Source organism: Patiria miniata, unplaced genomic scaffold, assembly GCF_015706575.1.
Source record: "Patiria miniata isolate m_02_andy unplaced genomic scaffold, ASM1570657v1 HiC_scaffold_2, whole genome shotgun sequence".
NCBI classification, from domain to species: Eukaryota; Metazoa; Echinodermata; class Asteroidea; order Valvatida; family Asterinidae; genus Patiria; species Patiria miniata.
In genome coordinates this window covers 16,356,055-16,379,901 of record NW_024037058.1, presented here as the reverse complement: position 1 = coordinate 16,379,901, position 23,847 = coordinate 16,356,055, and the positions used below count along the sequence as shown (strand labels likewise).

At 40.4% G+C, this 23,847-nt stretch overlaps 2 protein-coding genes across 3 annotated transcripts in view; one reads left to right on the top strand and one right to left on the bottom strand.

Moving 5' to 3' along the window:
• The first annotated feature begins 890 nt into the window (after positions 1–890).
• On the top strand, positions 891–10,739 carry LOC119726686 (pyruvate dehydrogenase E1 component subunit beta, mitochondrial-like). The gene is made up of 8 exons (XM_038198477.1): positions 891–1,012; positions 4,191–4,253; positions 4,762–4,968; positions 5,951–6,058; positions 7,062–7,239; positions 7,944–8,146; positions 8,468–8,609; positions 9,397–10,739. The coding sequence occupies exons 1-8, from the start codon at positions 977–979 to the stop codon at positions 9,564–9,566; spliced, it is 1,107 nt and encodes a 368-aa protein (XP_038054405.1). The 5' UTR covers positions 891–976; the 3' UTR covers positions 9,567–10,739.
• A 4,509-nt stretch (positions 10,740–15,248) lies between these two features.
• LOC119726684 (PX domain-containing protein kinase-like protein) overlaps positions 15,249–23,847 on the bottom strand; it is a 32,993-nt gene continuing 24,394 nt past the window's right edge. The window contains exons 11-13 of one of the 2 annotated variants that reach the window (XM_038198474.1): positions 23,065–23,121; positions 19,123–19,191; positions 15,909–15,963 (exon numbers count right to left, since the gene is read on the bottom strand). In XM_038198474.1, the coding sequence (XP_038054402.1) occupies positions 19,172–19,191; positions 23,065–23,121 (77 nt within the window). In that variant the 3' untranslated portion in view covers positions 15,909–15,963; positions 19,123–19,171. Of the gene's footprint in view, positions 15,964–19,122; positions 19,192–23,064; positions 23,122–23,847 lie in introns of both variants that reach the window. The other variant, XM_038198473.1, reaches the window with a different exon arrangement.

Genomic DNA, 23,847 nt, shown 5'->3' with positions numbered 1-23,847 from the left:
TTGGAAAACCAGTGGTGTCGATTTTTATGGAGATGCTTACTTATTGACAATTTTAGTAACCACAGAAATTGGGTACTCTTTTCATGAGATAAACATGTTTCACCATTTTGCTTCTTCTTTTATTTTTTTAGGAAAACGTCAGCACCCACAACCTCGTACTACAATTTTACGAACGAAAACGAAATGGGAGCCACTTTTCTGGATTCCCCCCCCCCCATATATCTGCCACGAGCAAATGGTTAAGAATAATGTTAAGTTTGGCATTCTTTTACCCGGCGCAGGCAGTTAATTAACACTAACCAGCTAAACATTTACGTTCAAATCACCCGGGAGTGTAACAATCCTGGGTATATGGGGGGGGGGGGGGGGGGGGGGGGGGGAGGGGGGTGCCTGTGTACAAACAGGACCGATTCTTCACAAGCGTTGCCGGTTAATGGCCAATGCTCAGTATCCGTACCGCCCATGACAGGAGGGCGGGCCGGTGGAAAAGACTCACCCTGAACTTAAGCAATAAGTAGAAAACGTGAGGGGGAAAAGGGTAGGGCCAACTGAATATTTATAAGAAGTTGTTGCGATCCGGCCGAATTAGACACTGCATGTCGCGCCCGAAACACCCCCCCCCCCCGGTGAAAATTCCTGCTTTAACACTTGGGAATAGTGACATGAAAACAAATTCAATAGACTGAACTGAAGGGACAAGATGACCGTCTACGCTCAGCAACACTCCTTCAAACTCCAGCATTTGTGGCTCCTGGGTGTACACACTCCCGAAAAAAAGGCCACCAAAAAATGACCAAAACATTATTTTCGTTCCAAGAAATAGTGGCAATCGATTCTAGTGTTTCGAATTGGACGAATATGAAAGAACCGACAATATTAGTCGGGTACCTCAACTGCATAGAGACATCAGCTGATCAGTGGCGAAGGATTTGCGGCGATTTTATCATCGTCGAGAGGTCTAAATTACGCCGACAGAATGGCTTCGTTGAAGTGCTTGAGATCGTTACGGCAGGTGATGTTGTCATGATTAAAAAACAAAATTAAGTTCTGTCCGAGTTTGCACAATTTCAACCACAATATAAGGCTCCGTGCGCGTGCGCTAGTAATAAATGCGCCACTTTGATTGTGGTAGGATGGAACGCCCTATTATCGCGGTACTTATCACGTTTCTCGTTCGGAATAGAGATTGCCCACTAACCTTCCAGAATTGTCCTGTCTTATGTGTAGTATAACTCTTCCTTTTTAAATTAATATAAAAAATCTGACGGGTGGTGTGGTTTATTCCGTGTACGATGCCTGTGCAAATAGACATGCGCGGCGTGTGCGAACGGAGGTGGACTCCCTATTATCGCGGTATGCGGGAAGTGGTTTTTACAATGATCCCAACTTTTTTGTTCATAGTTTATGTTTGACCAAAACACCCCCTGAATAAAGTCTGATATTTTCCCTGTAACGTTCAAGGTGATTAAAGACAAAATGTCTGCAGGATGATTTCTTAAGACCCTGCCCTTCCCCCGAAAGGAGAACAAAATCCCGGAGGCAAGTCTACTGATCGGCGATTGAGGGCGCCATTCACTTTACACGGTGTGCCGTTTTATTTTCGCTAACGCGCGGTGCTTATTTTGATCCCGTAAAAGTTGTTACGATTTCGCGCTGCAAATATCGTCGTTCGACTTCATTTTACATTTGCAGCTGAAGAATGGGAACCAGACAATGGAACTTTCATGGACAGAGCGCAATTAAAGATTTATGTTAAAATATAAACGGTACCTTTTAGCAGACACGGTGAGGGAAAATTTTGCAAGTTTTGGAAAACGTTAATATTTATTAAAATCGTTAAAAGTCCCGAAAGACACAACATTTTTTAATCGTCCTTTTTATACAACTTGGTAGAAAATCCTTGATGACTGGTGAACTGGATAAAAATCGCCACTTAAAGGAGTTTTGACACTGTAAAAAGAGAAATTTCCCATGCCGCGATAATAGGGATGCCGCGATAATAGGGAGTCCGAGTATACGTGCAAATCCCACACAACTTTATTAGGGGCGGGGCTCCGGGGAAGGGGGAAGTAATACATAAATAGACCCTGTGTATTTTTAAATGGCCGTCTCAGGAAATGACATGGGCAGGCTAATTTTTAAAAAAAAGAAAAAAGAAAAAAGGAGGCGGTGGCCTCCAAAAAGGAAGCGGGTGGGGACGCTAAAAATGTTTGTTTTTTTAAATTTGGTCTTAATTGATAATGATAGTTTACAAATAGGCCTATGCAAAATTGCAGGCCACATTGTTGCACAGTCATAAGTCATAAATTAGAAATAAAGGAGAATACCTAGCACTAGTGTAACTATACTGACCACATGAGGCCCAGAGGGCGATCGATTGTTTTCTCAGTATATACTATATGGTTAAATAGTTTCCCTGCTAAATTGGACTTTTTAGGTCGTGTTATCACTTTCTGATGGCTGATGAAAATTAGTGATGTCCATGCATGGAATTCTTTCAATAAAAATACCCCGCTCAAGTGAAGGAAAGCAACATTGACAAAATGTAGGTTTTTTGCCTCAAAAATAAGTCATTCCTTACGTGTAGTGCGTAGGCTATAGATGTTGTGCCCATTCTTGAAAATCACGCATTCTCGAGAATGGGCATGCACATTCTTGAGAATGTGCAACTGGATCCTTGCTCAATCTTGGCAAAAATAACTCTTCCAGATTGAGCGCACATTCTTGAGAATGCGCGACAAGATAACGGTCTTGTCGATGCCGAGCACCGGCTGCGCTTGGCAAGTCTAGCTGAATCCTCGTTCACTGATTCTCAATAATTATACTGTTGCAACGCAAGGCGCTGAAAAGTAGAGTGGATATGATAAGTAAAGGCGTATTGATATGGGGGGGGGGGACCGGGAAAAAATAAGAGACATAATAATACTAGTGCAAAGAATTCTGATTTTTGGGATAATAAAAGCGGGGGGGGGAGGGGGGGGGGACGTAAGAATGAAGAATGTGAAGAATGAGAATGAATACTGTGACATCCCATAGTGCTAATGCTATTTCCCATTTAAATTGCCACCAATTTATTGTTCACATCCCACCATAACGTCGCAGAGCTGGATTCTATCTAGTCAAAAGAGCAATTTTGGCAGCTTCTGGACATCGTTTTTTTTTCGTGGCACGCATATGATACATGCAGGGACTTGTAACTTGTCTAGCCTAAACAAAGCACTTCCCAGACTAGTTCCCAGTCCTCCGTTATTACAAAACTTCCCATAGTGGGCAGAAAAAAGCAATAATAACAGGTTTAATTTGATTCAAACTATCGTAGTTATACGAGTACAGAAGCATAGAACATTTTCTTTCCTCTTTATATGAATTGTTTCCCTTTTAACCGCTATACAATTCATTTAACATAATTATGTCGTGCAATGTTTGTTAAGATTGGGCAAAATTCATAAATTGTGCACGTGATATTCCCACCCAATCTTAAGAATGAGCGCTCATTCTTAAGAACGCGTGCTCGTTCTTAAGAATGGGCGCTCATTCTTAAGAATGCGCGCCCATTCTCGAGAATGTGCATGCCCATTCTCGAGAATGCGTGATTTTCAAGAATGGGCACAACATATACATAGTCTGCATTATGGAGGTTGGAAATTTAGATCCAGGAATTCAAAATCCTGAAGTAGGTAATTGGGAGATGAAACATTCGGTAATCCTTAATTTTACTAGGACCCCTTTCCTATATAAGGTTAAAAGACTCACCAAAACAGCTGACTATGACACTCAAAAGTGACATTCTGATATTTATTGACACATTTGAACATTTGGCAATGACACCTCTTGAATATCAGCAGGTTTAATTTTGTAGAAAGAGGGCAGGGTTTTGATTTATGAGGGGTTAAAGACGATGACAAACAGAAAATAAATTTAAAAAGCAAGATGGCGAACTGCAAAAAAAGGTAGGAAAGTCACATTTTCTTTGAAAGTGCTTTCAAAATTATAACTAACATGAGTTTGTCTGAAGAAAAAAGACTTCTTTAGCCTACAAAAGTCACTTTGGTACTGGACAGTCATCTGCAAAAGTCAGTTTTGAACAGAACTCGTACAAAATAGAGGTGTCCTAAAAGTAAGGATTACCAAACATTCATTTCATCAACATGAAGATTACTTATTAAACTCCAACGTCAAATTCTTTTCAGGTTGTCTCCAATGCCTTGGCGACGAGAAGTATCACAACATCAGCGCCAGCTGCTGCACAGCAGGTATTCAACAATTGTTACTATTGTCACGCTTGGGTCTGCAAGTATCAATGAATTTACGATCAGTTAATGTTTTAATTGAATAATTGTTTTCTTTTTTCAGTTTCTAGTAGGATATTTGTAGGGCCGTTCATCTGACAGTTTGTAAGATACTTGTAAGAATTTCAAATATGTTTTAACATAATACAAAAAAAAATTGATGCTTATCACTTTCCATTGTATCAACAATCTCAAGTCAAAGCGCTTAACAATTATTCCCCAGTTCATCAGGCCATGAGAGCACGCGGCAGCCGATATCAGCGCACATTTGGTCCTCAACCCTCACAGGTACTCATTCATACTCCTGGGCGGAGAGAAACAATTGTAGTTAAGTGTCTTGTCCAAGAGCACAAACACTGTGTTCCTGGCGGGGTTCGAACCCATGCACCATTGCACTTGAGGCAAACACCTTGGCATTCTGCTTGCACTTTTTATTCACTGCTTGCACTTTTTATTTATTCATTGATACCAGATGACAGTGCGGGATGCCTTAAACGCTGCCCTCGACGAGGAACTGGGTCGCGACGAGAAGGTGTACATCATGGGGGAAGAGGTGGCACTCTACGACGGAGCCTACAAAGTAACGCGGGGGCTGTACGAGAAGTACGGCGAGAAGAGGATACGAGATACGCCCATCACGGAGATGGGCTTTGCTGGGATAGCTGTGGGCTCGGCCATGGTAAGCAGAAGTATTTGCAAGTAGGAAAACTAGAAAAGAAAAGTTTAACCCTAAGCATCCTCAATCCTCCAAAATCCTCCAGGCGGTCTTGGAGGATTTTGGAGGATTGAAGCTGAATGGTAAAAAGTGTCGGTTGGTTTTGGAAGATGCATTGTGTCGAGTACCCTAAATTGTTTATGTTCACCCATGCATAATTGAGCCCTGCATTATGCTTGATATCATCCGCACTGCTTCTGAATGTCATCGGCACTACCTCAACCCAGTGATTGTTGGAGAATTTTGAAGGAATGAGACAATGATCACCCCTCCACTGAACAAATTCAAGAAATAACAGATTTTTATGAGGATTTAGACTGAATCCAATTTTAATGTGGTAGCAATTGAAGGATTTTGCAGGAGTGAGGTTGGTTCCAAGCCAAAAGGGCCAAGGGGGTTAGGGTTAATGTCGCTGTGCTGCAGTGTTGTGAGGAGTCACCGAACTTGGTGATTCGAGCCGAGTCAAGTCATTTTAATACAGCCACTGGAGTCGAGTCAAGTCATTTGGTCAACAAGGTGGGGTCGAGTCGAGTCAAGTCGAGTCAAATGTTTGCCTGTGTCAATCTGAGTCGCTGACAGTTGAACACCATCTAATGAAGTTTCACATACTGAGACAGAGACTGAGTTAGGCTTCAGCATGTTTGTTTTGATTTGGATGCACTTGACTTGAAGTAGGCTAATTATGCAAGTAAGTTTGTAACGTTCGTAAGTCACTAATATTTTTCACTAATATTTTTCATACTTTGACTAGAGTCGACTCAAGGCTTTTGATGAGAGACTCGAGTCACTTGCTCGCACAGACTCGAGCCAAATCATTGCCAAAAATGTCTCAAGTCGGACTATTGACTCGTGCCATTACAACTCTGCTATATTTACTTTTTTTTCAACTTAGCTGGGCACCTCACTTCATTGACAATGGCTTATTTTTGTTTGTCGCCCTCTATAGGCTGGGCTCAGACCCATCTGTGAGTTCATGACCTTCAACTTCGCCATGCAAGCCATCGATCAGGTCATCAACTCGGCCGCCAAGTCTCACTACATGTCAGCGGGCCAGGTTAGTCTTCATGTTACTCCTCTGATCCATTTTGTCTTTTCAAAGACATCGCCCAAACACGACACAAGAGCCATTCAAAGATACCGGTAACAATGCAAAAGAATAGGGAAAAATCGAAGAATTCATACTGTTAGATGGTATCTGTTCACATTTCATGTGAGTTGTGGAAGTTATATAGGTAGAAGGGAAATAAGATTCCAGAAGGGTGTTCCTGCAGTAGGAAGAGAGGCTGCACAGTGTGAGAAAAAAAACCCCTGTTGCTGTCTGTGCTTCACTCAAATTGAAATTCAAGGAGTTTGGCAAATTTGAGAACTCTTTGAGACATGAGTGGAAATAATTGCACAAAGGAAAACAAGAAAAAGTGTGTTTCAATGTTTTATTGAAGTGCATGAGTTTTTTCAACATTCTCACAAATGGTTGAAACAGTTCTTTATAAATCTCTGTGCCTAGAGGTCAAAGGATGGTTGCAGAGAGGTCGTTCTCTTTCTGTGCCCCTAGATTGTGGAATTACCTCCGAGCAACCATCAGATTGGATCCTAAACCACAAGTCATCACAAGTCCATCAAGCCACTTGTCACAAGTACATCACAAGTCTTGTCGCAAGTCAATTGATAGACAATTCACAAGTAACAGGATGAACAATAACAAAGGAATGTTTTGGCACAGTTTACTTGAATAGCTTGTGACTTGAGTCGTGATGTACGTATGACGATTTGGGATCCATCACAATCATCTCACGACAACACTGGCTATGTGATCACACTCCTCAAGCACATACATTCGTGAATTTCTATACGCCCGAGGACAATGCTTTGTGTTTCCCTTTGTCCCTGTAATATAACACACTCTCATAGAAGCACATAACTGTACGATCGAGGACAGCTTTCAACAAAAGACCCAACGCTCGAGGACTGAAAGGATCTTTTGTTCTCCCTTTGTGTGTCTGTCCGCTATCATAAAGCCATACATGTACAAGTATTCAATTTCAATTTTGTCCCAAAAGGTGACCGTACCAATCGTCTTCCGCGGACCCAATGGTGCCGCGTCCGGCGTAGCGGCCCAGCACTCCCAGTGTTTCGCGGCGTGGTACGGCCACTGCCCTGGCTTGAAGGTTGTCAGTCCTTATTCCTCAGAGGATGCCAAGGGACTCCTCAAGACAGCAATCAGGGACGACAATCCAGGTACAAAACGCTGGGGTCAACTCTAACATTTCTAGATCCCTCAAAATGCACCAGGAGGTTGTGGAATATTATTTTGCAGGATTGAGGAAGGTGGAGTCCAGTCACTAAATAATAATAATTTGGGGGCTGATCATCCTGAGAAGCTGAATTGTGAAAAGGAAAAGGACGCGGCTACAACGTGGAATGTATCAAGGAGTGTGCCTTTAGGATTTTGCATTTCTGCACAGTGCATGGTGAATTTGAGAAGATTCAGAAAAGACAAAGTTCATAGGGAGTTAGGGTTAATATTTTTGAACAGAAGTGTGAATGTGGTTGGTAGGCCAGCATGTGACATTGAAGAAGTCCAAGTAATGGCACAACTAGGGGGAGGATGGGGGAGGTATGAGGTGGGGTATTTGGCACCCAGCTAAAGGCAGTTTCCCATGTGACCTAAAAAAAACCCTTATTATCATTTTTTCATGCATGAGAAAGGAAGAGGTTTTTCCTCCCGTTTCTTTACACTATGAGAAGAGCTAAAATCGCTCTGTTGGCATTGTGTACAGCAAGCCAGCAGTTGTGCATATGATGCCGACATATTTTTCTGTGATGTTCACATGCACATCCATGATGCAATGCAGGCTCCAGGCATATACCGTTTGTGCAATAACTTGTTACTTAACCTCTCTAAAATAACATCGCGAAAAAAACGTCCTTTGTTTTTCCAGTTGTTGTACTTGAGAACGAGCTGCTTTACGGCACGGCCTTTGACATGTCGGATGAAGCCATGCGAGACGATTTCCTGGTCCCCATCGGCAAGGCTAAGATCGAGAAGGAAGGAACGGACGTGACCCTAGTGGCTCACAGTATGAGCGTGCAACGGTGTCTGGAAGCAGCTCAGCAGCTGCAGTCAGAGGGGGTCTCTGCTGAGGTAAGAATGATCAATCCAAAAAGAAAACCAAAACCTCCCCAAGTAACAAACCCAAAACCAAAACCCCCAACCACCCCCCCCCCCATCCCCCAACCATCAACTGGACACAATCCTGCCCATTTTGTTCACTGTGATATTGGTGGCTATCTGAAGAAAGGTCAGTCAGAAAAGATAGAAACTGCAGGTCTGAGATCCAGAAAAGGCAGAGTTAAGAAGATTCAGGATGAATAACAGTTCATGCTTCAACAATTGTAATGATAGAAACAGGAAAACGCACTCCAACATTGAGCTTTTGGCTTCGTTCCGTCCCATGAACTGCAGGTGATCAACATGCGTACCATCAGGCCAATGGATGAAGAGGCTATTGTGAAATCCGTCAAGAAAACCAACCACCTGGTGTCTGTGGAGGGTGGCTGGCCGCAGTTTGGTGTCGGGGCAGAAATACTGGCCAGAGTCATGGAGAGTAAGTCACAAAAGCTAACTTTTCATTTCGTAGTTTTCATTTTCCAGAATAACTTTTATATTTCAGAACTGTTAAAAAATTACAGCGTTGCCTTGTACTCATGGCTTAAGCCTGCAGCACACAAGAGCTACATGCTAAGCAAAAAGTCATTCGAGGTCATTTGCTCAGAACGTAGCTCACAAAATATCCCCGTGTGCGGTCAATTTTGGCTGAGTTTTCTGCCTCGCAAGGCCGTGAGGCAAATGTCTATCCCGTGTGCGGTCAACCTGAGCTACGTGCTCATACGTTCACATGATTTTATGATATTGTTTTGCAATTTCTCCCAACGCCTGCTGGCGTTTGTCCCCATTTTTAATATGCAACCGACAAACAAGGATAATCTGGCCACAACTCAACAAGGTTGCCCTCTAAAATATAGTCTCTGACACAGTGTCCACACAGTGTTTTCCACTTACTAATAAAAACAGTGTTTAAGGCATTTTGAGGTTTATCTGTAGCAAAATGAAGTAGAACGTTGAAGGAAATTGTTTTCAGTGAAAGTGGCAACGTTTGGAAACGGGTTATTTCTTTCCATGAGAACAAAGGAATGTCCAACAATTGTATGTACCTTAAACGTGTATGTGATTGTTTGGTCATTCACATAAACTATCAAGTACAGATGATTATAACATAACACAAAGTCAGTCGTTGGAAAGTTGAATGAAAAGTGGCAACATGTAATGGCACTTTGTATTTTGAATTCAAAAAGTTGATGTCATTTGAAGTTGCATTTCTCTTTCCCTATCAGGTGAAGCCTTTGACTACCTAGATGCCCCAGCTGTGCGTGTGACTGGTGCCGACGTTCCCATGCCCTACGCTGCCTCATTGGAACAGGCCAGCTTAGCGACGGCAGCAAACATAGTCAACACGGTCAAAAGATTGCTGCTGGTTGAAAACAAGCAATCCGTGCAACACTGACACTAAACAGGGTTTATAAGAAAGTGTTTTATATTGAAATTTGTTAACTAAGATGCCAGAATATAATCTCTGTGCCCAGATGACCTCCAGATGTATCAAAAGTCCGCCCAGAGGTTTTGAAGAGTTTCAAAGGATTTGGGATGGTACAACTCTGCTATTAAACTTAAATATAATGGATGTCTCTGAGGGTGTTCTTTATTATAATTTAATAACAATAAATGCACCAAAGGTATGCTAATGCTTACGCTAATGATACTATAGGTTTTCCCGGCTATTTTAAAACATTTTTTCATTCAAATTCACCAACTCTAACATTCCATTTCGTTTGGGAAAAATTTCACACGCTTTTACAAAGACCAATGTAGTAATTTACCATTCAATTTCAAAGTTTAGTCACCCTCTGTAGTCACCGGGGCGAGACTATTCGTCATTGCAGATCACATTCGTCTAAGCTGTTGCCGAATGACAGCATTCAGAGAACGAATTCGTCTTACATGTATATAAATCAATTAGACAAATTTGATTTCTGATTACCGTGTTTAGCGTAGATGAGACAAAATCGAATACCCCGGGATGAAAACGGGTGCTTATTGTTTGAATTTGCTTGAACTGAATTTGAAATTGTCTGACAAAAGACGAAAATTAAACATTGGAAGTGCACTAAATCGATGTTGATTGACAAATTTGAATATTAGAAACAGTAAATTTGAATGACAAACGTTTTAAAATAGCCAGGAAACCTATATTACTCGTCCTGCGAGCATGAGTGGAACAGGGAATAATGTAATGCGTCTGTGTCCCACATGGCATGTGGGACGCAGACGCACTACATTTTTCGTGTTCCACGAGCGCGATTTTATGAATGACTATTAGTGCTAGTGCTGACATTTCAGTTGGTTATGTGCATGAATTTGTAGGCGTGACTGAGCCTTTGTGTAGCAATACAATGTGTGACTCTACCCGTCAGAAAATATAACTATATCTAATAATACAGAGAGGGTTAATTTGTTTGCACTGATTATAGTTTACCACTGTTTAATTAGTCCTATTTCATATTTAATTTACTGTTGTATATAGTACAAGATCTGAATAAGTATAGATATATTGACCCTGGTCAATACCAATTGAATGCGTTTGAATTAAAATGAAAAAATAAATTGGACTTACAATTTACATGGCTGTAGTTTGTCGTGTTATGTTTGAAAAGAGTAAATGGTTGAGCCAAGTGTCTGCTTTGTAGATGTAGATGTTGGCAACTTTCAGATGTGATACTCACTGCACTAATGTGCAAAGGCTTTCTGTTGAAAATATTGCTTGCAGATTTTGTGAAAGTACCTCCCCCCCCCCCCCCCCCCAGCAGGTGAACGTTTGGGGAAACCAGAATGGACATCTTGAATGCATTGCCAACAGCTCCTGATGGTAGTGTGAAGACAATACATGTTTGTGACCATTCACAATATAATTAGTTACGCGTACTTCACGCTATATATGCGGGAACCTGTCGGTGCATGTGCCCCATCTCCCCCACTGCATGCACTGGAGCTCTCATGAGTGGGGACACAGCGCCAACTACTGTTCATGCAGTGTCCATATAGCCAGAGGTTCATAGCTGCCCACAGTGTCAACATGATGTGCCGTTGATCAAGCATAGATAAATCTGGACATGTGAGGCCCCCTTCAATGGAGAAACCATTGTGCATGCTATTGTACGAAAGCAACTGCCTCATGACCGATTACCTGAACAATAGATCTCTCTCAAATGACGCCACTGCCAACAGACTGCCGTGTGCATCGGCATTTTGGGAGTCGAATTTTCGTGGTGTGCATTGGCTGTGCCGTATTTTGAGCAACATGCGGCGTTTATAACATTTTGCACACTGTGATCTGATACACCGTCCCTCTGGAGACATGCACACAGTAGGGAACAAAAGATTGTATACGTCTCCACAGGGCAATTTTTATGGATGAATACGTCTCCACAAGTTTTTAAGAAATAGATATATGGATTTTACTCAAAAAACTAGGAATTTCCAAGGTATGTTAATCTGTCGCAAGTGGTAGAGTTTTAGAAAAGGGATATTAAGTCTGAATCTCAGTCAAGGAAATTAATTCTGGTTAAAATAAGAGCATTTTGAAACTGTACTTTCAAACTCGAAAACTTTAGTACACGAGAACAAAGAAATGTCTCCACAAGGATACAAATTTCGCCATTAGAGGGGCCTCAGTTCTGAAGTTATGCGCAGAGCCAATAGTTTACTTTGACCAAGGTTCTCATGGGATCCCTTTAACAGCCTTCTAAAAAGTGCAATGCAAACGGAAAAGACTGCACAAAAAATTCAAGATTTTTGGTAATAAAGAACGTCTGCTTTCGTTTAATTATAGATCTGTGTTTACAATATTGCTAAACTTTTCATAGATTTTGATCTCTTCAATTTAGACAGTAATAATAATAATTTTGTGTATTTTCGAACTATTTACGAAGAAAATAAAAGAAATGCGTAATAGCTTTGTGTGAAAGAGGTGGGAGCTGAAATAAAACTGAACAAGTTAATAAAACAAATGACAATAAAAAAAACAACCAAATTATTGGTTTTTCTGCGAAAGAATTCTACATTTCTACCTTAAACAAAAGACTCGCAGATCATAAATTAACTACCTTACCAAACTGAATTGCAAGAATGATTTCTTGACACTTATAAGATTTGGCATGAACCCCTAAAAAAACACCCTTCATATTTGTTTCCTCTCAAATGAAATAAAAATATAACAATAACAAAAAAACACCGATATTCGTTTAATGTCAAAACACATTCTGTGGCACAGAAGTTTGCTTTGTTGTCCATTGCTGAATAAATGGATGTTTTTTTTGTTTTCAGTTTTATAATCAGCCAAGCAAATAAAAGTGAGAGATTCACAGGGGATGGACAAATTATTTGTAACATTTTTTAACTTACAAAAAGGAAAAACTGTGGACAAAATTTAATTGTTTACGTATAAAGACGAGTGATCTGCCAGGCATACCAGCCATTTTGCAAATAAATGTACTTGGAAAATCTCCAAAAATTCTAATCTGGAAGAAATTTCTAAAAATGTAAACGTCTACACGGCAGATGAAAAAACTTAAAAAGATATGTCTCTTCTTGTCAAGCGTACAATGTGCAAAAATGGGAATGAATTTCGAATAAACGTATTATTTAAGCTTATTTTCTGTACAATCAATATGTTATTTTTTTTGTTGCTAATATCTTTAAAATTTCTCATTTAGCAACTTTATCTCTCTTTTTTTTGTAAAATAAAAAACCCAGATCATAAAAATATTATTTACATGAAATTTCTGTACAATTTCTGCCTAAGCCTTCATATGTAACATCAATGTGTATCTTTGAAATATGGATTAACTACAGTGGCTTGGATAGGACATTACAGCTGTGGTCAATGTGATATGTGTGGAAAACAGAATGCAACTAGTGGCGGGAGAAATATAAGATTTCAAAATCCGGTTCCATTTTTTTCTTTCTTGCAAATTCACGGGAAATTTCCATTTAGTTCACAGTCATGCAAACAAAAAGTTATGAGTGAGATGCCGGTCGCATGCAATGCCCTTTAGAGCTGTGCATGTCATGGTGAAAAAATGGATGGGAACTTTCTGATCAGTCACATTAGCAGGGTATTCATGAATCAAGAAGACCACAAGAGAGTGAATGCGATTACGATCAGAGACAATGGAGCAACTTGGGAGATACACTCAACCAAAAAAAAAAGTTCCTCCTCTAACTCTTTTTGGTCTAACTCAAAAACTACTGCGCACATCTTGTTCAAAATTACAACTTTTCGGTACAGGCATTCCTTAGCAATTCAGCCATACTCTTTATTTGGGCCAAAACAGTGACAATGTGTACAAACTTATGCAATTTATGACAAATGCTACCGGAAAAAAATTGCACTTTTGTATACGTGCAAGGCGAGTGTGAACCACAACTCATACAAAAGTGCAACTGTTTTCAGTGTCATTTGTCATAAATTGCATAATTTAGTAAACATTATCACTGTTTTGGGCCAAATAAAGAGTATGGCTGGATTGCTAAGGAATTTCTGTACCGATTAGTTGTTATTTGAGCAAGAGGTGCTCAGTAGTTTTTTAGTTTGACCCAAAAGTATTGGAAGGGGGGACTTTCTTTTTTGGTTGAGTGTATGTTCCACTTGTTTTCTTTAGCCTGTGTCACAAAAAAATAGATGTCTTATTTTTTTCAAGGTTGGTTTCGGATATCCAGTTTCCAAATCAAAACCCAAAATCCACACAAATTTGGATATTTATCCCAGCACTAACGACTATTAAAGAAAAATGTATATGCTCACATATATTCCAGAATGACATCACGACCCATCTCAAAGGAAGTCATACAGGCATGTCACAATGTAGAAAACAAATTCTCACCTGTTTGTCCCTTCTGGGCCACCATAAATTACTACAACAAATGGCAATGTTTTTGAAAACTAAACAATTTTTCCCTTTTAGTAAACAACTATAATTTTAATCTAATGAGTTTACCTAAACTTGGCCCTAGCCTCCTTGAAATGGATAATCACCCTCTACAATCAATTCAAATATATGGTTTTTTATTCATTTTACGCATTATTTACAATGAAAGCCATTCATACCATGCTGTATTACATGTCCTCTATTCCAGTATTACATTATTACTATTAACAAGGCACTCCAAAATATTTCACTCGCAGTTACTTTAAAATTTCCACGTGAAAGAAAAATACAAGTTTTGCTGGAATGTGATTTAAAAAAAAAAAAGAATTGATTATTGAAACAAACTTTAGGGGTTGGCAAATATATCTTCTTGCAGTTGTGGACTTTTTCATACATAAATGGAAAATTGAACTTTTTTCCTCCTACATTGTACTTTTTTTCATGACTTTACAGGAGTGTAAATTCTCAATTTTTGTTTTAGCTTTAAATTTGCTCTTCCTGTGTCCTTCAAAATTGTTAAATATTTTTTTTAATATTCTTTAGTTGGTCTGCAACCCTTTTGCTTTTGGGAAAAATTGTTGTCGAGTTGCAAATCATTTGAGATTTGAGATCTAATTCATCCATAAACAAGTAAACATGGGCAATTTTTTTTCATTCAACTGTGAATAACTTTTGTATTCAATATTAGGTTTTGTCCGTCATCGACGTATAAACGCTGCATACTCAAAACCTAATATTGATTTACATCACCCCGATGCAACTTCCATCTTATGAATAACTATTGTATTGATTGCAAAAACAACAACATATTTTTATATATTTTTTTTTTTCGGGGCGCAAGTTGAAAAATAGGACAGGGACAACAACGTTAACCCTGTGGTGCACAGATTATTTGAATATTAAAGATGCACAGATTGTAACTTTTATTTTTGGCGGTTGCTAGTGACCGCCCAGCACCCGATTTCACGAAGCGCTGCGACGCGTCGCAACCCAAGTTACGACGTGTAAAATGTCGCAACTCGCGACGCGTCATATGATCCATTTCACGAAACTTGCGATGTGTTCAATACGTCGTAAGTTCCTTGACCATGGCTTAAAACACGTCGCAAGTTAACACGTGTCTAGTGGTCATCGCAAAATAAGAAGAGTCCTTTTCTTAGCCAGTTTTATGGCATAAACATTACATAAATGAGATTATAATACCGAGACAATCATAGTTGTAAATAGAAAATTCATTGAATACTTATGAATTAGCCTGGAATATTGCAGTTGAAATTTCTAAGTTACTATACAGTTCACTGAGAGTTTGTTTTCCTTTACGTCCGCCATTTTTTTTTTACCTTTTAAAAACTTTTCGAGAGGAGATCCGACAACTCTTTGTTGAATATCAGACGACTATTTACTGTACGCTGAATAAATACAAAAAACAGTCACCGAGTTGTCCTATAAATACACCTAGGACGTGTCGCACTTATGACGTGTTTTGTGAAATGGATCGTAGGACATGTCACAGCTGCAAACGCATCATAGGGATACGACGCGTCGCAGTGCTGCGATGCATCATAAGTTACGGTGAGTTTCATGAAATCGGGCACTGAACATCAAAGGGTTCAGATTCAATCAAGTCTGGAAAGACTTGCGTATTCTTTTCGTAGTCAAAGTGCTAAGGATTGAAGATCCAGCAGAGCTGGGCTTGGCACGAGTTCCTCTCTCGCTGACGTCGGGCTCACACCCTCGGCCCGCTGCAATCCTTGGTGTCCGTCTTCTTGAGGGCGCCCTTGGTAAAGCCTTGAATGGAGCTCAGCAAGGCCCCTCTTTCGCCGGCGGGCGCCGGTCTCGGGGCCGGGGATGCTTGGGACGGGGCGCCGGGGGGTGGGGGGGCTACTGGAGGGGGTGGAGACTGCGGAGGTGGGGGAACTGCAAAAAACAAGGAATCACGAAAAAATAAAAGAAATACAAAGTATGCAATGCATGTTGGAGATTTGAAGGTAAGGAAACTGCATTGTTAATAGAATTCAGTGTCCCACATAAATTATTCATATTTGGTTTTGCCTTTTGCTGAAGTGCATGTTATAAAGGACTGTAAGTTAGTTTAATGCTTTGGAATTAAATAAACCCACACAGCCAAAATTAGACTCTGTACAGAGTATACTCAATATAGGAAATGACAAAATGGCAGCTCACATTTATAAAATGAAAGGAAGTTAAAGGAGGAAATATAGAAAGAAATCAAATCTGAGGACAAGGGAAGGAAAAGTACAAAAGTACATGCATACAACAAGACGATGCAGACTGCATAAAATTTAAAAAGAAAGAAAAAATAAATTGCAAACGCAATTCATCAGGTTGCAGCTCTGATGTCTTTTGTTTGTTTCACAAAAGCCGCACTACTGTCTACAGCAAAAATTACCGCAAAACAACAAATGCTGACACACTGGTGGAAATAATAACATTGGAATTCACAACAGATGCAGCTGCAAAAAAAATATATAAATAAATGAATAAATTACTATTAAACAGTTAGCCGCTGTGAAAACAATGGCACAAAAATGAGCAGGCAGTGCAGTGCTACAAACAGAATGTTGTCAATTCTTTCCCCTGATGTCGAAAAAAGAAACCTCAAGTGCAGTTAGTCCCCAAATTTTAATCCTTCAATAATACAAACGGAAATTCAACTCTCGGCTCTCAGCCACAGATACTTTTACCACCGAATGACACCAAGTACGTTTGTGTTAATTTTTTTAACAGTAGTACAGGCAAGATTTGAAGGTTTGCATGGTGAAGATAGCAGTAAGATAAAGATGGTAGCACCATGTGGCAAATCTCTTTTGTGAGTTTTCAAGGTGCTGAAGAGAAACGGGGGAAACTCAACGTTTCGGACAGAATACTCTAGGCCATCATCAGAGACAAAGAACCAATTGAACCTCTTGTTAAAATGAAAACAAAGATTAACAAAAGAGATAAATAAACAAGAGGAGGGAGGAGTTATGTCCACCAACAAAGGGAGGTGACATCAACAGAAAGCAACTAAACTGCATGTGGCAGTATTAGTACCACTAATGTGACGAAGGGTATTTCAATTTTTACATTAGTACCACTGGATTCCAATATATTTCATTCACACATACCTATCTTTCAATTAATTAGGTATCACACCATGAAGAGATTATTGGGGAAAAAACTGTTAAGGTATCTAAGAACTACACTAAGAACTACAAGAATGCCAGGACACGTTAGAACGTGAATTCTCCACAGGTCGTAATGATCTGTAAAATTGTAACCAAGGTATTAAAAGTTCCTGTGATAAATTTGTTGGCCAAAAAAAGCTATTGGCACAGACCTCATCGTTTGCCACGAAGCAACAGTTTCTGACAGCAAATTTCCACAAGGGGCCATATCGTCACCGTTTTCAAGAAGAGCAACATATGTCCAAAATTACCATTTTTCTGATTTTTATTTTTTTCAATATTTTGCTTTAAAACAATATACTTAACCATTTTGACATGTTTCTGTAAGCAAAACATCATTAATTTCCGAGTTACATTAATGTTGCAAGGGGCAAAAATCTCGATAAATGCATTTTGCGTTTTCACGAAGAGCCACATACATTTTGGCCCTTTGAACGCGTACAAAACCCATTGAACTGAAATACGTAAAAGTAGGTCAAATGAGATTTACGTTTTCACGAAGAGCCACATATCTTTGTTAAATTTTCAGCTGCGCGCACGTACTCACGCGCGCCTATGGAAATACACGTTGAACAGAAAGGGCCAATATGTCGGAAACCTGAATTTGTGTTTTCACGAAGAGCCACATATCTTTACTAATTAATTTTCACCAATTAACTGCTGTATTAAGTCTTGTTACTGGGTTTATGTAAAAATTCAGCTCTCATAGAATCGTGTGATGGTTTCCTTGCTGCACAAAGTGGTTGCAAAGTGGTATTTTTGGCAGTTTTAAAATATGAGAAACTTCTTTTGCGATTATCTCGAAAACGCTTTTTCTTCCAAATCCACATATGTGGCTCTTCGTGAATATGGTGACGATATAAGGGCCTTTTTTTTTTAAACTTTCCAAAAACTCTTGCGTTGAACCCCTTTGACAGTAGCAAGAATCCAAAATGGCTTCTACACGCGGTGCTCTACACCGGTAAAATCCAACCCTTGTCGGTACCAGGGTTGAGTGGATCTACCCCGGGTAGAAAATCAAGCCAACAGGTGTAGTCACACCGGTATAAATGTGAACGGTACACCTTGCCTACCAGTATTCGTTGGGACCCGGTTCTGCTTACAGTTGATTCATGTTAATGTCAACACAGGTAGGTGAGATGGGGCCATATCATAAGTCCGACGCCTCATAGGTCCTACGCCTCATAAGTCCGAAATTTCGGACTTATGAGGCATCGGACCTATGAGGCGTCAGACTTTTGGGCCTTTGTTTGATTGGGGGATGCGATTTTGTCGGACTTATGAGGCGTCGAACCTATGAGGCATCAGACTTATAGATTATAGATTATAGTGTGAAAAGGCCTATACATGGACAGGCCGAAAGATTAAAGAAGTGACTTTTTTATATTACAGTGCAATACAAACTGACCCACTGTCTGAAAAAAATTCTTGCATCCAGTACATATCCAAGACAAAAAGATAAACAAGAAATTGAACCACTGTCCCAATGAGTGAAATGCGCATGAATCCAATGGCAAATCCAACGCCACAATCTATGTGACATATGCAATATGAACGATTAGTGGAACTCTAAAGATTGAAAAGAATAAAGCCAAACATCAATTGCCAAAAAAAAATGCCAACTAGGTTAACACAAGGTGGTGACGCCAGAACAGAGCATGCATCTAGAGCTATTTGTGAACACAAAAATAATCAAAAGTGCAGAATTTAAGAAGATGATCAGGGTATCCACTGATATTCAGAAAAACAAACTATTCCCAGAATTTTCCTCAAGTTTTTGACCGATCCCTCACAACTTCCAGTCACCAAAAGTAAAAACTTCTGTTGATTTCTGAAGGCAGTGGGAACCCTGGGGGCGAATACTACTGTCTTATTTGTATGCACACACCTACACACACGCTCATACTCATGGCTGGCGAGACTGGTCCGGGAAGAACTTAGGTCTTTGCGCTCGCCTCTGGAAATAAAACAGTTGGGTGGAAGACATGAGTTAATGAACGAAGTGATCGTGACAATCCAATGGTTCGAAAAGGCTCCCAATGCATGTGCAATAATGTGATCAAATGATTTATTCGGTTACATTTTTCGGTTCGTAAAATCAAAAATGAATTTTGGAGAAAATGAAAGCGTCCTATCAAGATGCTCGAGATCAAAAGCAAAAGAACAAAATTCTCAAGCCAAAACCTCAAAAAATTTGGATAAACAAAAAGACATGTTCTGACATTCTTTCAGAAAATGCTGAAGATGCACCCAAACAAAATCTGGACTAAGCCGTTGATTGGTCAATTTGGATGCCATGTTTTTGTAATACAACTTAACGGGCATAGAGATCTAATAAATCCGACACTGGCTTTCAAAGTGGGTTACCGAAGACCTGATATAGAAGGCGCCCGCTGAATGGTCAGAACCTCGAGGTCAAGATGCAGTCTAGTTGCATAATTAATCACTGAATCTGCTCGCATATCATTGACCCTTGTTCCATAGACTATCCCGTTATGTGGCTAGGATTGAAAAAAAGTAAAGGTCCTCAATGTACCACAATGGCTCAGCACTGAGAATCTTGGCCCTGAAGCAAAGTGGAAATTTGTCCATTAAAAATAACCAGTCTATAGAAATGATCTGCATTCTAGAAAAAGACTTGCATGCGCTGTAAACAATTCAACTGCCAACTGTCTTGTTTTGTTCCGTTCATCACAGATATCTGTCATAGCAACTTCATATGTTCCATCATTTGGAAGTAGTACAAATGCTACCATTTTGAAGCATTGCAAAGTTAGAATAGGCCTACATGTCTGTAGGACAGAGGATACAAAGATTTCAACCCGTACAATTCAAACCCAAAATGCAAACTAAAAAAAATAAACCACAATGCAATGGCATGCCGTAGAAAAATTATCACACAAACTCTCGGAGAAAGGAATCTGGTGGATTTGTTTGTTTGTTGTTTTGTGTGTGATGTTTGTTAGGCAGTCACATCCAGTCTCACCTATGTTTACGTTTCCTGCGAGGTTTACGATGGAATTTCACTACAAAATAATGCAAAATTGGTAGCAAAATGTTGGAGGAAGCATATCTTGATCCTTTTCTGAGTTGTCAGTAAAGTTCCTCACTGAACAAAATAAGGTAAGTCTTGAAAAAATGAAATTAAGAACAATTTATCAATTACAATTGGTTCCCATCCTGCTAGTAGGTTAAAACACGGATCCTACACACAAGGATTAACAACTCGGCCAAACTCCTGGTTAGATGCGTGATAACGGCTCGTACTGGTGGCAAATACGATGAATACTTGTCAACAAAGACCCCTGCGGGCGGTGGCTTTCAGATTTGCAGGGCTCTGCGCCCGATCTGGTGTTGAAGTCTGTCAAGCCAGCTAATTATCTTTTTGAAATATTCATGAGTCCACGTTTTTGGTCTTTTATTATTGAATTCTGATATAAAGTGATATCTACATAACCATGGTAATGCCGAGCACAATATCTTTAGCTTTAAAATGAACTATATGAAATGTCGCTTTTGTTTCATCGGTTCGGGATCACATCTCTCTAATACTTTTTAGTGAGAGCCTAATTAAAAATGAAATTTGGGTAAATGGTGTTCTCCTCGAAATTTGACGGTTATTTCCTGGGTAAATACTTCATCTATGACGACAAAAACTGCACAATACCATCTGTTATATCCCAAAGTATTTATTTTTTAACAATTTTGGAACAATTATATCTTATGAAAGGAGTAGTTTTGCTGACAGTTTTTATGAATATTTCCGTTTTAGATGTCGTGCAAAAAACCTGACACAATGGCACACCTGGAAAATTCACGATTATGCGCCAACGGTCATCTAACCAATTAAGGCAAGTCCGCTAAGTACATTTTGTACTAGAGCTCAGAACAGTCGTTTATCCGTGTGTGTAGGATCCGTGGTTAAAGCCCTCGACAGTTATAGAATGCTCACTGCAAAATACTCCAGCGTACCCCAGATTTTGCACTATGCGTGCGACTTTGACAGGCATGGCAGTTTCGAATATCCAAATATTCGGTCAAATGCAGTTTCAAGTAATCGAATACTAATTCATTCGTAAACGGACATCCCTACAAATGCAGAGCTTCTTCCGGACAAAGTGAATGACTCTACCTGCAACTTGAATTGAAAGGGCCCTAGCTAATTACGACATTATCCTCGAAATGCTCAGTATACATCAGTGGCACAATTTGTGCTTACTGTAGCAGAAAGCTTTCAGCTAAACTTTGGCAAATTTCACAGCCTGGACGGGAGGCTCAACTGCACATCAGTGTTGTAGTCGAAACCGGATAGTCCGAGACCAAGACCACAGCTTCCGAGACCGAGACTGAGACCAGCAAAAAGTGGTCTCGAGACCGGTCTCGAGACCTACAACACTGCTGCACATGGAGATTTTTGTTGCATCACAGGCCGTGTCTGAAACGGGCTTCCAGAACTAGGGCTAGGTCTACTGTCAGCATGATGCCTGCGTAGCTGTAACAGGCGAAGGCCTGGACAATAGTTGTATGACAAGAGATTCAGATGAGGCCTTACTCCTTGCAAGTGGTACTGCTTACGATCATCAGGAAACAGACAGAGAAGTGGCAAATTCAGGTTTTTTTCAAACAGGGTGGATAAAGTTTTGCAGTCCAGAAATAATCAAGGGTGGTCAACACATACAGAGACTTAATTAATGTCTTGACCCTACCCTTCCTCAATCCTTCAAAATCCTCCAGGCGGTTTTGGAGAATTTAGTATTGAGGCGGCATGGCAAAAAAGTGTAGGTTGCTTTTCAGAGGATGCATTATGTCAAGTTCGTAGGCTGTACCCAGCATTGTGTACGTTCAGTCATGCATAATTGAGCCCTGAATTATGCTCGATTAACAGTGATTGTTGTAGAATTTTGAAGGATTGGGGCAATGATCACCCCTCCACTGAACAAATTTAAAAAATAACGGATGATTTTGGAGGATTGAGGCTGAATCACTTTTTACTTGGTGGCAATTGGAGGATTTTGCAGGATTGAGGATGGTTCCTATAGCCAAAAGGGCTTTGGGGTCTAGGGTTAAGCAATGAACGCGAATTTGCAATGCCTGTATCTACAATGTGTTTGACCGAGCGCATCAGTTCAGACAAAAGTACAATAAGCTCTCATTGGAGGCTCTGTAAGAAAGAAAAAAAAAGGTGCCGAGCCATAAATTGGGCTCCCCTTGGCAAGGCCAGATTCCCTTGGCCCCAAGGCAGTCACCAGTGGTCCTAGGCCTTATTCCGCACTAGGCACCAGCACCGATATCATGTTGATTCTAAACTGTACTAAGCAAGCCAGGCCAAACTGGTAGCTCTAAAAGTCTGTTGACACACTGCGGTATTGTCGTAGGCCCTCAAATTTCTTGTAGGCCCTCAAATTCCTCGGAGGCTCCCGAACTTTTCGTAGGCTCTAGGCACAGTGTATACTTTGCCTATTGGATAATCCGGGCCTGCCCGTGGGCAAGTAAAGAAAAAAGTCAGCATTCTCTGTCAAAATGTTTCCAAACTTGAACCGGACCACCAATGTAATATCCGTAGCCACATCTTTGATGCATCACACCTACGGCTAGATTGTATCGGCTACATTGTACGCCGTAGCCAAAACTGTCTGATGCGGACATGGGCTGTGGCTAGTGTATTGCATACATAGACTGGTGCAGATTGTCAATGTGTCACACTGCATAGAAATTCATTACGACAATAGGAAACATGACCAGGATGAGCGTAATGCTCGAAAAAGGCACAGAGTGGCTGAAGTTAGATGTGGGAAGAAATTTGTGGCGGGCAATTACGAGAAGTTCTTACCTGATGATGGCGATGAGGGCGCTGTTGATGACGGACTGCTTACTCCAGATGCTGTGCCTAAAATAGCCCCAAACAGGAAAACAAATACAGAAAGGAAAATGAAATAAAAAAAATAAATTGGAAGAAAACCCCCCCCCCCCCCCAGGAAATTAAGGAAACCACAAAATTGGGCAGTCACAGGGCACATATTAAATTTGCTATTTGACTTATTACGGGAATAGTTATAACATAGTATTGCTAGGTTTGGACTATTTATGACTGCACCTTTCTTGCAATTTAACTGCAATTGGACTTGTGATGGACTTGTGATGGACTTGTGATGGACTTGTTGTGGACTTGTGATGGACTTGTGAGGGACTTGTGATGGACTTGTGAGGACTTGTGATGGACTTGTGATGGACTTGTGAGGACTTGTGATGGACTTGTGATGGACTTGTGATGGACTTGTGATGGACTTGTGATGGACTTGTGATGGACTTGTGATGGACTTGTGAGGGACTTGTGAGGGACTTGTGAGGACTTGTGATGGACTTGTGATGGACTTGTGATGGACTTGTGATGGACTTGTGATGGACCTGTGATGGACTTGTGATGGACTTGTGATGGACCTGTGATGGACTTGTGATGGACTTGTGAGGACTTGTGATGGACTTGTGATGGACCTGTGATGGACCTGTGATGGACTTGTGATGGACTTGTGAAGGACTTGTGAAGGACTTGTGATGGACTTGTGAGGACTTGTGAGGAGTTGTGAGGATTTATGAGGACTTGTCAGGGACTCGA